The 19,001-nt window shown below is 31.7% G+C and overlaps 1 protein-coding gene across 1 annotated transcript; it reads right to left on the reverse strand.

The window, feature by feature from the left end:
- Positions 1-6,213: 6,213 nt before the first annotated feature.
- On the reverse strand, positions 6,214-17,109 carry LOC145241353 (AP-4 complex subunit beta-1-like). Its single transcript, XM_080104222.1, has 2 exons — positions 16,848-17,109; positions 6,214-7,742 (listed from the first exon to the last, which is right to left on the reverse strand). Exons 1-2 carry the CDS (start codon positions 16,944-16,946, stop codon positions 6,216-6,218), a joined length of 1,626 nt encoding a protein of 541 aa, XP_079960348.1. The 5' UTR covers positions 16,947-17,109; the 3' UTR covers positions 6,214-6,215.
- Between the last annotated feature and the right edge of the window lie 1,892 nt (positions 17,110-19,001).

Consider the following 19,001-nt stretch of genomic DNA (forward strand, 5'->3'; position numbering starts at 1 on the left):
GAATTGAACCTTCAAACTTCCAGAGAACATCACTTTTATAATTGATTTTTCACAGTAAGGCGCCAAAGATCCTTGTGGACAGTTCTAGTATGAATTTTGGGAGCTTTAAGCCTATTTTATTTCTAGTTGTAAATATCAGTATTTATTACTATATATTACTATATGTTTTATAAATGTATTATTGCTATTGTTTATTTATTACTTTACATTACTATATGTTTTATACATGTATTATTGCTATTGTTTATTTATAACTATATATTACTATGTTTTATACATGTATTGTTTATTTATTACTATATGTTTTATACATGTATTATTGCTATTGTTTATTTATTACTATACATTACTATATGTTTTAGACATGTATTATTGCTATTGTTTATTTATTACTATACATTACTATATGTTTTATACATGTATTATTGCTATTATTTATTACTGTATATTACTATATGTTTTATACATGTATTATTGCTATTGTTTATTTATTACTATATGTTTTATACATGTATTATTGCTATTGTTTATTTATTACTGTATATTACTATATGTTTTATACACGTATTATTGCTATTGTTTATTTATTACTGTATATTACTATATGTTTTACACATGTATTATTGCTATTGTTTATTTATTACTGTATATTACTATATGTTTTATACATGTATTATTGCTATTGTTTATTTATTACTATACATTACTATATGTTTTATACATGTATTATTGCTATTGTTTATTCATTAATATATATTACTATATGTTTTACACATGTATTATTGCTATTGTTTATTTATTACTATACATTACTATATGTTTTATATGTGTATTATTGCTATTGTTTATTTATGACTATATATTACTATATGTTTTACACATGTATTATTGCTATTGTTTATTCATTAATATATATTACTATATGTTTTACACATGTATTATTGCTATTGTTTATTTATTACTATACATTACTATATGTTTTATACATGTATTATTGCTATTGTTTATTTATTACTATATATTACTATATGTTTTATACATGTATTATTGCTATTGTTTATTTATTACTATACATTACTATATGTTTTATATGTGTATTATTGCTATTGTTTATTTATTACTATACATTACTATATGTTTTATACATGTATTATTGCTATTGTTTATTTATTACTATACATTACTATATGTTTTACACATGTATTATTGCTATTGTTTATTCATTACTATATATTACTATGTTTTACACTTGTATTATTGCTATTGTTTATTTATTACTATACATTACTATATGTTTTACACATGTATTATTGCTATTGTTTATTCATTACTATACATTACTATATGTTTTATACATGTATTATTGCTATTGTTTATTTATTACTATACATTACTACATGTTTTATACATGTATTATTGCTATTGTTTATTTATTACTATATATTACTATGTTTTATATGTGTATTATTGCTATTGTTTATTTATTACTATACATTACTATATGTTTTATATGTGTATTATTGCTATTGTTTATTTATTACTATACATTACTATATGTTTTATATGTGTATTATTGCTATTGTTTATTTATTACTATACATTACTATATGTTTTATACATGTATTATTGCTATTGTTTATTTATTACTGTATATTACTATATGTTTTATACATGTATTATTGCTATTGTTTATTTATTACTATATATTACTATATGTTTTACACATGTATTATTGCTATTGTTTATTTATTACTATATATTACTATATGTTTTACACATGAATTATTGCTATTGTTTATTTATTACTATATATTACTATATGTTTTACACATGTATTATTGCTATTGTTTATTTATTACTATATATTACTATATGTTTTATACATGTATTATTGCTATTGTTTATTTATTACTATATATTACTATATGTTTTATACATGTATTATTGCTATTGTTTATTTATTACTATATATTACTATGTTTTATACATGTATTGTTGCTATTGTTTATTTATTACTGTATATTACTATATGTTTTATACATGTATTATTGCTATTGTTTATTTATTACTATACATTACTATATGTTTTATACATGTATTATTGCTATTGTTTATTTATTACTATATATTACTATATGTTTTATACGTGTATTATTGCTATTGTTTATTTATTACTGTATATTACTATATGTTTTATACATGTATTATTGCTATTGTTTATTTATTACTATATATTACTATATGTTTTATATGTGTATTATTGCTATTGTTTATTTATTACTGTATATTAATATATGTTTTATACATGTATTATTGCTATTGTTTATTTATTACTATATTTTACTATGTTTTATACATGTATTATTGCTATTGTTTATTTATTACTGTATATTACTATATGTTTTATACATGTATTATTGCTATTGTTTATTTATTACTATACATTACTATATGTTTTATATGTGTATTATTGCTATTGTTTATTTATTACTATATATTACTATATGTTTTATATGTGTATTATTGCTATTGTTTATTTATTACTGTATATTAATATATGTTTTATACATGTATTATTGCTATTGTTTATTTATTACTATATTTTACTATGTTTTATACATGTATTATTGCTATTGTTTATTTATTACTGTATATTACTATATGTTTTATACATGTATTATTGCTATTGTTTATTTATTACTATACATTACTATATGTTTTATATGTGTATTATTGCTATTGTTTATTTATTACTATACATTACTATATGTTTTATATGTGTATTATTGCTATTGTTTATTTATTACTATATATTACTATATGTTTTATACATGTATTATTGCTATTGTTTATTTATTACTATACATTACTATATGTTTTACACATGTATTATTGCTATTGTTTATTCATTACTATATATTACTATGTTTTACACTTGTATTATTGCTATTGTTTATTTATTACTATACATTACTATATGTTTTACACATGTATTATTGCTATTGTTTATTCATTACTATACATTACTATATATTTTATACATGTATTATTGCTATTGTTTATTTATTACTATACATTACTACATGTTTTATACATGTATTATTGCTATTGTTTATTTATTACTATACATTACTATATGTTTTATATGTGTATTATTGCTATTGTTTATTTATTACTATACATTACTATATGTTTTATACATGTATTATTGCTATTGTTTATTTATTACTGTATATTACTATATGTTTTATACATGTATTATTGCTATTGTTTATTTATTACTATATATTACTATATGTTTTACACATGTATTATTGCTATTGTTTATTTATTACTATATATTACTATATGTTTTACACATGAATTATTGCTATTGTTTATTTATTACTATATATTACTATATGTTTTACACATGTATTATTGCTATTGTTTATTTATTACTATATATTACTATATGTTTTATACATGTATTATTGCTATTGTTTATTTATTACTATATATTACTATATGTTTTATACATGTATTATTGCTATTGTTTATTTATTACTATATATTACTATGTTTTATACATGTATTGTTGCTATTGTTTATTTATTACTGTATATTACTATATGTTTTATACATGTATTATTGCTATTGTTAATTTATTACTGTATATTACTATATGTTTTATACATGTATTATTGCTATTGTTTATTTATTACTGTATATTACTATATGTTTTATACATGTATTATTGCTATTGTTTATTTATTACTATACATTACTATATGTTTTATACATGTATTATTGCTATTGTTTATTTATTACTATATATTACTATATGTTTTATACGTGTATTATTGCTATTGTTTATTTATTACTGTATATTACTATATGTTTTATACATGTATTATTGCTATTGTTTATTTATTACTATATATTACTATATGTTTTATATGTGTATTATTGCTATTGTTTATTTATTACTATACATTACTATATGTTTTATACATGTATTATTGCTATTGTTTATTTATTACTGTATATTACTATATGTTTTATACATGTATTATTGCTATTGTTTATTTATTACTGTATATTAATATATGTTTTATACATGTATTATTGCTATTGTTTATTTATTACTATATTTTACTATGTTTTATACATGTATTATTGCTATTGTTTATTTATTACTGTATATTACTATATGTTTTATACATGTATTGTTGCTATTGTTTATTCATTATTGTATATTACTATATGTTTTATACATGTATTATTGCTATTGTTTATTTATTACTGTATATTACTATATGTTTTATACATGTAGTATTGCTATTGTTTATTTATTACTATATATTACTATATGTTTTATACATGTATTATTACTATTGTTTATTTATTACTATATATTACTATATGTTTTATACATGTATTATTGCTATTGTTTATTTATTACTGTATATTACTATATGTTTTATACATGTATTATTGCTATTGTTTATTTATTACTGTATATTACTATATGTTTTATACATGTATTATTGCTATTGTTTATTTATTACTATATATTACTATGTTTTATACATGTGTTATTGCTATTGTTTATTTATTACTGTATATTACTATATGTTTTATACATGTATTATTGCTATTGTTTATTTATTACTATATATTACTATATGTTTAATACATGTATTATTGCTATTGTTTATTTATTACTATACATTACTATATGTTTTATACATGTATTATTGCTATTGTTTATTTATTACTATATATTACTATATGTTTTATACATGTATTATTGCTATTGTTTATTTATTACTGTATATTACTATATGTTTTATACATGTATTATTGCTATTGTTTATTTATTACTATATATTACTATATGTTTTATACATGTATTATTGCTATTGTTTATTTATTACTATATATTACTATGTTTTATACATGTATTAGTGCTATTGTTTATTTATTACTGTATATTACTATATGTTTTACACATGTATTATTGCTATTGTTTATTTATTACTGTACATATTATCTATTATTTATAATTAAAAGTTCCCATATCGTGTCAAAATTCTATACTAGTTCTACTTGGCAAATGATTGTTGCCCAGCTTTTTTCTATTGCTTCTTGCATCCATTTTCCTACAGAAATGTTGTTGCTTTCTATTCTATTTTTATGTTCTTTAAAGATGTTCAACTGATTCATTCGTGTAAGACATTCAGAGCAAGAACTTGTTTTTCTACAAGTACAAAGAAAAAAATTCTTCCTCGGGATGCCTAGTGTCAGGTGAAATTTCCACGTTTTTGGATACCATTACCATGTAACTGCTTCGCTACAGATTACAGTATTATCATCTTCATATCCAATGTCAATGTGAATACTCATCTCTCTACAACAACTGTCAGGTGGAATTTCTACAGAAAGAACTTCGGTACAGTTGAAATCATCTAATTGCGAACCAATGTTCTATTTGTATTGTTTGGATTCTTCAGACTACTGTTCTCATTTTGAGGGTCATTTTTTTGTTCTGGTCGATGTAACATCTGACCTTCTTGAGATATATCTTATCGAACTCTGGAATGTTTCAGTCGAACTCTGGAATTTGGATGGAATTTCAAACTGAACCCTTTATTTATTTCATGTGGGTAGCATGCTCTCGTTTCGTCACTCAATGACACTCAAGATGAGAACAGTAGTCTGAAGAATCCAAATAATCTGAATAACCAATCCTCATCTCAAAAGTTAAGAAACCCAATGCTCTATGTTCTTGTTTTTTTGATATTTTTTCCTACAACCAAAAATACAATTGCGAATTACTTAGCTTTTCTATCCAGTCGTGGCTGATGGAACAAGAGCATGCTACCCCCTCGTGAAGTAAATAAAGAGTTCCGTTCGAAGTCTCGTACAGATTCCCAAGTTCAGACACATTCCAGAATTCGACAAGATACACTTAAAAAAGATCGGAGGTTACATTGACCGAAACATTGTGAAAATGGCACTTGAGATGAGAACAGTAGTCTGAAGAATCCCAATAATATGAATAACCAATCCTCATCTAAAAAAATCAGAAACCCAATGCTCTATATTCTTGGTTTTGTGACATTTTTTCCTATTTATTCACTTGTGCCATTTTTATCCGTGCCATTATTACCATGCACAGTTGTATATGTTGGTCAAAAAATTTAGCCACTTTGCATTCAATAAATTCTGTTTTAGTGAGAAAATCTTTTATTTAAAACAATTTCTTTTGCAAATTTTGGTCCTTGTTTCAGAAGATAATAGTAATTATATGCTTTACTGTTGAGGTCCTTGTTTCGTGACGCAGCACACACCTCCAGCAAACGTCCGAGCAAGTGTTGGCATTTTGCAGGTCGTAAAAGAAACAACTTCATTACGGCAGTAAGCAGGTAAGTCCGTATAACATCTGTACATTCCTCCAAGTAGTTCTCCAAGAACTCCTCCAGAAGGTACGGACTCTCATCCAACAAGTGCCCATATTCGCCAATTAGGAACAGGTTGGCACAACAGCCACTCTCATTGGTCGGTTGAAGATGGGTTCGTGAGCAGATGACAGTTAAGAGATTGTCGAGACGAGAATAATTTCTCAGATCCAGCAACTCGAGGACCTGAAGAACATTAGCTCGTATGCTCTCCTCTGGTATTTCTAACAACTCTTCCAATTTCTCAACGCAACGGTCAAAATACTCAGGATCCAGTTTGGAAATCTGACCAATGGCTTTCATGGAGCTGAAAGAAACCAAGGAAGAAACTTCTGAACAATACATGCGAAGCTCTTCAAGAATTTCTGGAAAGTTTTGTGGGGTGACCAAACGGGGCAAGACTTCGATTTTCCTTATCTTCAGATACGGTGGTTCTTTGAAACGACAGAAGAAAGATTTGTAGCACTCTGACAATACGTTTTTTGAATCATCCAAAAATTTTTCAATGAAAACAATAAGAGAATAAGTGAGTTCCACGTTTCCGGAGTTTAATCCGGAAACAATCATTTCCTTGCATCGGAAAAGGACCATATCTTTCAAATGAGGCATCGTCCTTGTATAGAAGAAGAAAAGCTGCAGAGTACACATAAAAACCGAATACGACGATTCCTGGAGGTATGTATCTAAAATGTTGAGAATATCAAAGGTTTCTTTTTCTGATTTTATGGTATATTTGTTGAGCAGGGTTAACACATAAGCCTGTCCCCAGCTGGTAAATTTAGGCATGCTAGCCAACAAGTGGTAGACCATTTTATAATTTATCACGACTCCACCTTCGTCTTTGAGGATCTCCTCCAAAGCAAGTAAGCAGTTGACCACGACCACTGGATCTGAGTCACGAATTAAGCTATACAGTTTATCAACAATGCCCATTTCGATGACCATCTCTGGGGACAGACGGTGTAATCTGACCGACGACAAAATGGCAATTCGTCGCACATACGAGCTGTGATCTGCAAGGCCTTTCTGTACGGCTTGCAGGATGTGTTCCGAGGCAAGTTCTTGTCTTAGTGAGCTGAGGGTTCGGAGAGAGAGACCCCTCGTCATCGGGGAGCTGTCGGCACAGTCACGGAGGAGGGAGTTCACAACCAGCAGCATGAGGTCCGAACTCTTCTGTGTTTGTACGCACACAAATTCACAGGCAATTTTTTTTACCATCGCGTCAGGGTGGGCAAGAAGTTTGGCAATGTGAGGCGAAAGACTGGAAAGATCAACTCCACGGCCACTTAGGTTCATCACCTGTGAAATAGAAAACGAAAATTTAAAAAAAAAATAGTATTAAAAAAATAAAGACATAAATACATCAATTTTTTTTTTTTTGTATTTTGTTTTAGCTAGGGATGGGGCATCCTAGCAGATGCCAGACATTCACCTGCTATCACATTCTGACAGAGATCTTTTTAAGATTCTAACTGTCTCTTTAAGTGCAATTGTTTGGATCTATCTTGCACTTTGTTTACTGGGTATAGTTACCAAGTAGTTTTTGATACTTTTTTCCAGGAGTTCGGGTGCTTCTATAATTACTTGAATGATAGAGATCTTCCTAAGATTCCAATTTCCTATGTCGTGCAGAAGATCTTGGCATTTATCTTTTCCTTCTCAGTTCTGTTCAACCCGATATAATTTGGGACCAATATAATTTGGAACACAAACTTCTATTAGAATTGCCGCTTTCTCCTCCTACTTAGTTATGTTTTCTAGGTACGACACTATTCAAGTCTACATGAAGAAATTTTTCTCACGTGAAGCCAAAATTATTTTCGGGCACCCTTCACAAGCACAGTCCTAGGCACGTGGTTGGGTCTGTAGCCAATAAGTTTAGCTTTCAAAATCAAATAGGGTTTACTGACTTCTAATTTACATTTTTTGAGCTAGAGCACCATTTGTGTAAAAAATTAGTGAAAAATGGTCCTAAAATTGTGACAAAAATTTTTAAGGCCGTCAGAAAAAAAGTCATATTTCAAATTTCACTTACCCAAGACATAAAATAAGGCATTCAAGCAAGAATGTACCATATGTATATTCAATTCAGCAAAAAAACAAAAAAAAAACAAAAAAAAAAAAACAAACAAACACTAGACCAAAAACGCTTATTGGGAATTTGCCATGCAAGAATGAGCACTTTTGTCTTTCAATTTTTTCCGAATTTTACATTTTTTTTTTTAGCTTTCAAGGCCCACAGTGTCTAATGCATACATGAAGTGTGAAATATTAGTCAATCCAATACAACACACCATCCACTGATCAGAAAACACCAGTTTTATCAAAATCTGATACAAACAGGAAAAGTTACAATTTATTTTTTAGAGAATGTTGGCTTTTGAAGCCGAAAATATTTTTTTTTTGATAAATTAAATCACAGGTTCTAAATAAGTCTATATAAAAAGTCCAACTCATAGAAAAGTTTCTTGCCGGTATTTATGACAATATGTACGAGTCAATTATTTTTATTAGTATTGAAATTCAGACTACACATTAATTTATCATCCGGGTCAAATTTTCTGAAAAAGTGCACTTTTCATGGTGTGTATGCTAGGAAAATGCTGGAAAACCCATGAATTATGTGCAAAACAATGTAGCCAAAGTACACAATCACAAAATTGAAGCTCTAGGAAATTCCCAGAGTATATACTACTTTAGACATATTTTACATGTTACGATAATGACGTTAGATTGTTTGACTACATTGAACACAAAAGTTGAATTGTTGTTCCCTTTTTTACTTCATGTGGTTATTGCAGTACAACATTATCAAAAAGCCATTTTGATGGTAGTTCACATTCAAATATCATATGCAGTTCAATGGGATCAATCAAGTGGCACTTACAACACCACTTCTCTGAGCAGAGAGATAAACTGATTGTGAAATGGGTTGGTGAGGACAACTACAACCAGAAACATGTTCATCATATCCAGGAACTCGGTGAAAACTGAAGTGATGCTGCACTGGCTTCAAAATCAAAGCATATCATGCAACAGTATAACATTGGCTTAGGGATGAGATTGTCATACACTGCTTGATTAACGGTTTTTCTTTGTAAAGTCACTTCTTTTGTTTACCTTCTGTATGGTTGTACATGTTATTTCTGAATTTAATAATCAATAAAGCTTCCAACCTCTTAAAAAAATATCTTATTTTCAATTTCAATTTTAGGTTCCTAGTAAAAAACATTACAAGGAATATGGTTTTATTATGTTTGAGAAACCGGTCAAAATACTAATTTTCAATTTAGCTGACATACTTTGAAAATGTTCGCATATCTCTAAAACTAGGCCAGATTTTGTATTTTTGACAGTTTTTTTTTTTTATTTCTCCATTAAATTTTGACCGAGAAAAATGGTATTTTAAAAATTTTTTTTTTTTTATTACATTTTCACCCCAAACAAGGCACATTGCCACTTTGGTGTAGGGGGCTACTATCAGGGGAAACATCTACTGGGGTACTATGTAGGGATTTGGGCAGCAAGATGTTGGTTCACGTTGCACTTGAACTTCTGCATGTCAGTACAGTTGGGGAAGCAGTGACCTGGAATGGAATTCCAAAGTCTAGCAGTTCTGGGGAAGAAACTACTGGAGTAGAAAGATCTTTTACATCTAGGGATCTCTACAGTGTGGGGGTGGGATTTTGCAGCTTGTCGGGTCTGTCGAGGGTGTTCACGTCGTGGGGGCACAAGTGTCTGCAGTTCATCAGAGCATTCACCATTAAAATACTTGTAGAACAGGCAGAGGGATGCAATGTTTCGACGATGGGACAGAGGCTGAAGCTTAGATGCCAGTTTAGGGCCTATCATATTTGCGACTCTCTTTTGAACCCTGTCAAGGAGCGAGAGACTAGTAGCCGATGCACCAGCCCAAATATGTATGGCAAGTCATATAATCTTACTTTAAAAAAAATGACCTAAATTAGTCTCCATGAGAAAAACTTCTTCATGGAGACTTGAATAGTGTTGTTCGTAGCTGTAGGGACTGCATAGTCATAGGGGATCTTGTAGGACTTACTTTCAACTGTTCTTCCTCGTACATTCACAATTTAACATTTTATAGATGGTTCAGTGGAGATATTTACACACTCCTTTGTGTCGCGTCATATAATAGCTGTCCCCTCCCCCCAGCAAAACCTTACAGTTGGATGTCAGGTGGTTCAGACACTCTACTTCTGCGTGGCAGAACCTGCACTTGCTGTCATTGCTGAGACCACTCATCTTCTTAAAAGTATTGGTCATCAAGCCTTGACATTGGAGAGTTATTATAATCCTCTCCTGATCATAATGGAGTGAGTCTATTTTTTTTTCAGATATCTGCATGCAAATGGCTACAGACTCGGTCAGATTGAGCGTTTATTCGAGAAAGATGTGTGCGTTTTTACTGAACTCATCTGTGTAATGCCATGATCGTTTGCGTATAGGTCGGTACGTAGCTGTTGATATTGAGCAGCCATTATACGCCTGATTTAGTAAGTTAGCATGTTACTTCGTCCTTAAATTGTGCGTTAAATGGGTAAACGAGGGAGGTTAGTGAAAAATTTATCGTAAAAGATTACTTTTATGGCAAGAACGAATTTTCTAAATCTTGCAGAATGAGGTAAACACTTGAAATGTAGATGTGTCTATGTGTTGAACAGATTTTAGAAATTGACTGCCAAGTTTACTTGTCTCTGGTCAGATCATAATTTATCCCTCTTGTGAACTGACCCTGCTACCCCTGCTACCTCAACTCTTTTACATCTACTAACCCATGTTAAACTAGCTGGGTGCCTGGCATGCTTAGTCATAAAATACACTAAAATGATATTTTAATTCCTGCAAAATTCGTATTTACTATCATAGAGCCAATACTCTATTGATTATTATATTGTACCCAATATATAGTAGTGATTTCCAAAGTTTTAAAAAAAATATGATTTGGGTGCCATCAGTTAGAATTGAAACATGCGCTCCAGACTTAGTCGTTACTGTTTGAGCTATTATCACATGGATAAGAAACAGTTAAAATTAATGGACTTTAACATATAAACATATATTTGTGCATACGTACAAGTACACTTTAAGTCAATTTACGCTTGCAAAATTGAAATTGTTTTCAATTTTGACTCCTCAGCAGCTCACAATAAATGCAATCATTTGATCTGTCTTGCATCATTCTGCTACCTTGTGCCTCAGAGAAGATGGTCTTTGAAAAACATGGAGACAGACATAGTGAGTTTTATAAAGTGAACCCTCAACTTTAAAATCTAACAAAAACAAATCCGAGGTATTGACATGGAATTACACAAATAAAATTTCATTTTTGTAAGGAGTTGTCTTTGATGGCTATAACAATGCAGTGGGTGGGTGCATTGAATATGTTGATGAATAGATTAGGCAACACATACGATTTGAGGCTAGATGATCAGTAATTCTAGTGGAGCAATGGTATGTGTGTGTCTAGTTGGGAGGGAGAACTGAAACATGGCCAATATTCATTCACACAAAAAATTATTTTATTTATAACGTGCACTATTTGGATTGTTTGGATGCATGTTCTAATCTAAACGTGTTATAAACATACACGGTGAGAACTGTGATAAAATGCCTTTTCACGACTTGGAACAAGTAATAAGAGTGCAGAAGGGAATTGCCTCAAATTTCTTGATTTGAGGCAATTCCCTTCTGCATGTCTAACATGTAACATCTGATTATGAGCAAAAATGAAAAAAAAAAAAAATGATGTCCATGCCTGATTATATGCTGGTGGATCTCAAAGTAAAGCGACACCATATTCATCAATAATCAATCAATATTAATCAATAAAAGTTTAATCACGCAATGAGGAACCCCTCACTAGATTTCAGCCATCTAACTGTCCTAAGCTATCCACTGCTATGTCGTCTTGTACCAGATCATCCCTCTATTTTCTTGGTCTTCTTTTTGGCCTCTCATCTTCACAAGGTGTCCATTCCATTCTCCTGATGGACCATCTGTTGCCATGCTATCTGCCCTTCCCATCTGTGTTCGGATGTCTTGATGGCAGTATTGATGTCAATAACTCTTGTTTGTTGGCAGATCCAGATGTTTGTCTTTCTGTCTTGTAGAACGATGCCTTACATTATCCTCTCTATTTTCCTTTGTTCCACTGCCAAGATTTCACTTTGGCAAGACATCAGGGCCTATGTTTCACTCCCGTAAATCATCACAAGTAGTACATATTCATTGAAGATCTTTCCTTTGATTGACATACTTGCTTTTTGGCTTCTCACGATATTCTTCACTTTCCCAAAAGCTGCCCATCCCAATGTTATCCTTCTCTTTATCTCAGCGAGGAGGAGATCATCTTTTGTAATTTTCTTTCCAAAGTAGATGTAGCTTTCAACTTCCCCAATGGTCTTTCCATCAACAATTATTGACGACTTGGCAGTGTGCTAGTTCAATATCACCTTGGTCTTTCCGAGATGCATGTTGAGGCTAACCAAATCATCTCGTTATTCACATGCAAATAAGATGATGCTTGGAAAAAAGCTTGTTTTCAAAGGACGGGAGTGATTTTTTTTATTTTTTATTTTTTTACAATGCAATCACCACTTATGAAAGTAAGGTAATAATAATTAATGGTGTAGATTAGGTAGAATTTGGATTATTTAAGGGGAGGTTTCAACAAGAACTTGTTTACATTGGACTTGAAAAAATTTCTGAATTCTTTCAGAATGAGGTAAACGCTTGAAATGAAGATGTGTCTATGTATTGGACAGCTTTTCTTTGTGAATTTACCCTGCTATCTCAACTCTTTTACACCTACTAATCCATGTTAAACTAACAGGATACCTGGCGTTGCCTGGTCATAAAATATGCTTAAATGATATTTTAATTAATGCAGAATTCGTATTTATTATTATAGAGCTAATACTCTCTTGATTATTATATTGTGATCGGCTGGAAAGCAAACCAGTGAAACAGTGTTCCACAGACAGGCACTTTTAAGAAAGAAGCTTTGTTCATGGAATCTGTATTTAGATTTAAGCATAGATAGAGTGTGGTGGAAATTGTTGATAGTGGTTGTAACTAGTTGAGTGTGTTTTGTGAAAGTTTGCCAAGAGGAGGGACCATAGATTGGAGCTCAGACGAGCATTTGTCATGAAAATAGTGATAGAGGAGAGACAGGCTCGCAACATCTTTTCTGTGATTTTGGAGTTGTGAATTTTGGCTGTATCATGTGTATGTACAATACTGATGAAAAACTGCAAAAAAAAAAACTGCAAAAAAAAAACCCCCAAAAAACAGTACCACAAGCTATTTCAGCGAAACAGAAAAAAAATGAACAAACGAGTGAAGTTAAGCAGTGAAAGTCTGATGTTGTTTAATCGAGAAAATAATGTAGTTACATGGCTTAATTAATAAGCAAAGTTGCAAAAGATTATGTAACAACATTGAACTAGAAATGAAAGAGGAAGATAAACCCAATGCCGAGAATATTGAAAACAGATTAAAGACAGCAGTTTTGGAGACTTTACATGAACTGAAGCATCAATGGACATGTATTGAGCAGAAGCCAGGCTACTATTGGCAAGACACATTGGATGGAGCCTTGGGAAGACTGTTAAAAAGATTGTTGTGAGTGGTTTTCTTGACTGCATCTCAATAGAACTGCAACAGTTAACCGAGATTGGAACCATGGAGGTAGAGGAAATTTTCAAGCGTGCCAAGGTGTTAGTGAAACATCCCAATAAACTAAGTGCTGTTGCAACCTCTACCGCAAACAAGGATAGTGTAGAGAAGCAGACAATGGGGAGACAAAGTTGCCAATTTATTGAAAAATGCTTCAGATGTCAGGAACCCAACCCGAAGAGAGAACCAAGTCTGGACATTATCTGTTTCCAGTGTTATTAGGCTGCACATAGTAGTAAGAATTACCCTTCATTTTAAACAGGTGAACAGTTGAATTGAACCAGATGGAATTGATGTATGTGAAGAATTTATGAGGAAGTAGAGAAGAATGGAACAAGCAACCAAAATCGTGGACTTAAAAAGTCGGCCTACCTTTAAATTCATGCGAACAAGAAAACAATGGCAGTATCAATTGGTCAAATACAAATGGCAAAAGTTATGACGACAGTGCTTAAGACCATGTTAATCAAAGATGATGTGGTGAAAAGAACTACCTGCTTCTATATCGATGATGTACTGATGGACATGACAAAGGTGACTGTTGAAAGGATGACAGATCATCTCAAGACATATGGACTGACGGCTAAACTATCAGAGTTGTTAGAAAAAGTGTAGAAATTTTATTTTCCACCTTCTGTCTTTCCTTCTCTCTCCCTCCCCTTCTTTACCTCCTCCTTTCTAGGTGTATCTTGTGCTGCTACTGCTTGTTATATCACGTGTTGAATGCGTGCCTTTTGATTGGTCAAAGGAGATGTGTGCGCCATTTTGTTCCAAGGGATAACCTTCATTTGAGGTCACGATAAAATTCCCTCAGTATACAGGAAGTTAGTTGGTCATTACCCTGTAGTCAGATCCTTGTGGACTGCATGCGACTTTATTAAAAGGCAGATCAGCATGGACTGATGAGAGAACGCAATTGACTAAGAGGTGCTGTGCATGATACAAGAAGTTATTGCTGGAGTGAGAAAGGTAGGCGTAATAGAAGTAGATTGGTTGGTTGTTTTACGGCATATCAACCCTTTTCGGGTTATTTAATGCTGAATGCATTTTCAAGTTAAATTCAATTTTTATGATAATTTTGTTTATTTAATTGTTAGGTGAAAGTACAGAATAGCTACAAACTCCCTCCCCCTCCCCATGTTAAGAATAGGTTTCTAAATAATGTTATTTCAGTGCAGTAACATAGATGCACAAGTACCAAGTGTTTTTCTTGCTTTAAATTTTGTTTCACGGGTACGTACACCATAAAGAGTTTTTGTGACATTTTTTGAGTGGATTTCTATCAGTATTTTGTTTTATTTTCGAGTTTTGAGTGATTATCTAGACTCTAAAGAGAGACACCCTACGTCAGCTATCTTGTAATAAACGCTTTAAAATAAGATAAACCACTAAAAGCTTATCCAGGTAGTGAGAAGAGTAAATCATCTTGCCTTTGGTAACATTTATTTGTTATGTATTTGTTTCTTGACAACTTATGGTATGTTGTCTATAGTTTTAAAAAAAAAAAGATTAAAAAAATATGCGCGATTTTTCTGTATTTTTTGGGGGGAGGGGGTGAATTTTAGACAATAACCACTCATTCTTAACATAAGATGGGCAGAACTTTGGGTAACGTCACTTAATAGAACCTTGAGGTGATCTGAGAAAATAATTGTGTGTAATAATTAAAAATGTTTTCATGTTAAATATTATTATTATAGGATGAGTCATTTCGAGTTAATATCTATTTTACTCATCTGAACTCAAGAAAATCACGATTAAAATATATAAACATTGCTTAAATAGTATTCATCATGGCTGCTTTCTTTGCATAGTCTTTCTTTAGCAATCCATAGCCATCATTGATATTACTTCAGCAATCTTTATGTATTTTAATCGTGCATTTCTCGAGTTCAGATGGATCTACGACCTGCCCTAACGTAATACAACCTCCCCCCCCCCCAACCACTCCATGTTAAGAACGGCTTTCGGAACACCCCCGGTGCTAGTGCAGAGTGATCATCCGCACTATATTTTAAATCGTATTTCCAAGTTTAATGATATGTTTTTTTGTTCAATCGTAAGGTTGAAGTATAGAATAGATACAAAACACCCTCCCCAATGTTAAGAACGGCTTTTTAAATAATAACATTATTATTTACGTCCGGATCACTCTCTGCACCAACACACCCCAAACCTCCTCATATTAGGAACGGCTTTCGAGATCGAGGGGTGTTTATTCTGAAAGCCGTTTTTTACATGGGGGGGGGGTTGGAGGCTGGAGCAAGTCGTAAAAATTTACTAATAAATATTAACTCGAAATAATTCCTCGCGTAATAATATTTAACATAAGAAACATTTTTAATGTTTACACACAATTATTTTCTTAGAATAATCACCTCAAGACTCTTTTTAGTGACTTTACCAGGTTTGTTAACTATTCTGTTCCTTCACCCCCCCCCTCTTTTTTTTCGTATTCACTTTTCTGAACCAGAGTGTAATTTCGTGTGGTCATTTTTGTTTTTATGTTTTTTTTGTTTTTTTTGTCTGTCATCGTAATTCGTCACTCTCGGATTTCTCCAAACAGTCATGGGGTCCGGTTTGTACAAATACCAAATAATTAATTTGAGAGGTTAAAAAAAAAAAAAAAAAAGTGTGGGTGGGGGGGGGGGACAAAAACAAATGGGTATGGATTGTTTTGTTTCTTTTTCGAATTAGAATTTTTACCTTGGCCATGAGATTTCGACATGCTGTCGGATCGCAGAGAATAGTCGGGTCTTCCAATTGTCGTATAATATCGTTGATGCAAGTCGCTGCAATGTCCATTTTGTTGTCACCGTTTTTCCCTTCGATAAATTGTTCATTACTTTCCCCAATCAACAACACACAACAAAGAAAACAAAATATTGCTTTTCGCCATTAAACAATTGTATAAAACGGTTATCTCCCTTAGTTGCGGTGTCGCCGTAAAGAAATGACCGGTGTTAGCTTTGAAAAGTATCCAATAATAAAAAGAATCGTTTTAGGGTTTACTATTGCAATAGTGTCACGACTGTCACGGTCCAAAAATACGATTTTATTTGGGTGAAGACAGAGTTTATTAATGCGGAGACATATGCCCTCCACCCATATTTTCAGAGAGAACTAGACAAAATTTAAGTGACAGAAAAAGTTAGGCTTCCCAAAATATTGTAATTTAATTATTTAATTAATTATTTATTTTTTTCTTTTTAATTAATTATTAATTTTTTTTACTGTTTTTTCACCCCAAACAAGGCACAATGCCACTTGGACGTAAGGGGCTACTATTTGGAACCAACTCTACATGGATACTATATAAGGAGTTGAGTAGTGAGATGTTCGCATTACACTTGAACTTTTGCATGTCAGTACAGTTAGGGAAACAGGGACCCGAGAGGTAATTCCAAAGTATAGCAGTTTAAGGGAAGCACTATTAGAACAGAAGACTTCTCAGTATCTAGGGATCTCTACAGTGTAGGGGTTGGATTTTGCTGCTTATCAGGTTAGTCAGGGATATTTATGTCAAGCGGGTACAAGTACTTTGAGTTCGTCAGAGCACCTTCCATTAAAATACTTGTAAAATAGGTACAGGGATGCAGTATTTCAACAGTAGGACAGAGGTTGGAATTTGGTCGATAGTACGGGACCTAATAGGTTGGAAACCCTTTTCTGGACCCTGTCTAAGAGTGAGAGACTAGTGGCAGATGTACCAGCCCAAATTTGGCAACAATACTCCATGCATTGGTGCTATAGAAATGAGAGACAATGAGATGGAGTTTCATTCCATATTAATAAACAGCTTTATTTGTTATCTTCATTAGTAGCGTTAGTAGATGAGTACAAGAGAGGGTTAGTAGGTTGAAGTGTTCTTGTGTAAAGATAGAATTAATATATTGCCGGCTTGTTGAGGAGAGAACAGCTCAGTCCACACATGTTTATAGCTAGTAATTGTCGGAACAAAGGAAGCCGATTAAATGAGAAAGAAATGGCAAAGTCTTCAGAGTGTTCACATGTTGTCGTGGGTGTGTGTGTATTGGTGCATGTTCTTTAGCATGACACAGAATGTTCATGTGGGTACCACACGTGGAAATAAATGGTAGTTAGTAGAGAGCCATTGTTAGCTTGTTGTACTCACGTTCAGCTGGTGGCCGAAACCAACCGGCGATGTGTGCTCTGCGCAGAGCAATGAGAAAAAGAGAGTGAGGGTTTCAGATTTCACCTTCTATGTACTCGGTCACGTGATTGAGGAAGAAAATGAATTTCAAATCTCGAGTTGTGAAAAGTAGCTCCTGCCAGTGTTGTAGCGAGTGTGGGCTGCTACAGTACATAGTGGCTTTGTAGAGATATACATATACTCAGGTATGTAATTTTCTATTATGGTAGAAAAAGCCCACCTTTTTCACAGAAACATTGGCAATATCCTCATTGTATTTGTTCCAATTCGTGTTGTTTGTGAATGTTAAGCCAAGGAATTTGAACGAAGTACTTTCAGGTAATGTATTATCAGTGCTTGAGAAAGTTTTTTGTAATTATTAAAAGAAAGAAGCTTAGTCTTGGCAGCATTGAACGTTACTTAAGTCCTCATTCCACTACAGATCAGAGGTCTTTCTCTAAGGTTTCAGCCATTGACTTAGACATGTTTTTATTCGTTTTCCTCTAGTGTTTGTTATAAAGTGTGGTGTTATAAAAAAATATATCCATCTTTGAGGCAATTTTTTCATGGAGGTTATTTATGAATATCAGGAATATTAAAGGTTCAAGAATCGACCACTGTGGCACACCCACATTTATATTATATTATTTTGATGTACAATCATCGAGGACAATCTGGATTTTTCTCTTGGCTAAGAAGCATTTGAT

The sequence above is a fragment of the Euprymna scolopes genome, chromosome 20, assembly GCF_053919585.1.
Source record: "Euprymna scolopes isolate OS-2025 chromosome 20, ASM5391958v1, whole genome shotgun sequence".
Classification (NCBI taxonomy): domain Eukaryota; kingdom Metazoa; phylum Mollusca; class Cephalopoda; order Sepiida; family Sepiolidae; genus Euprymna; species Euprymna scolopes.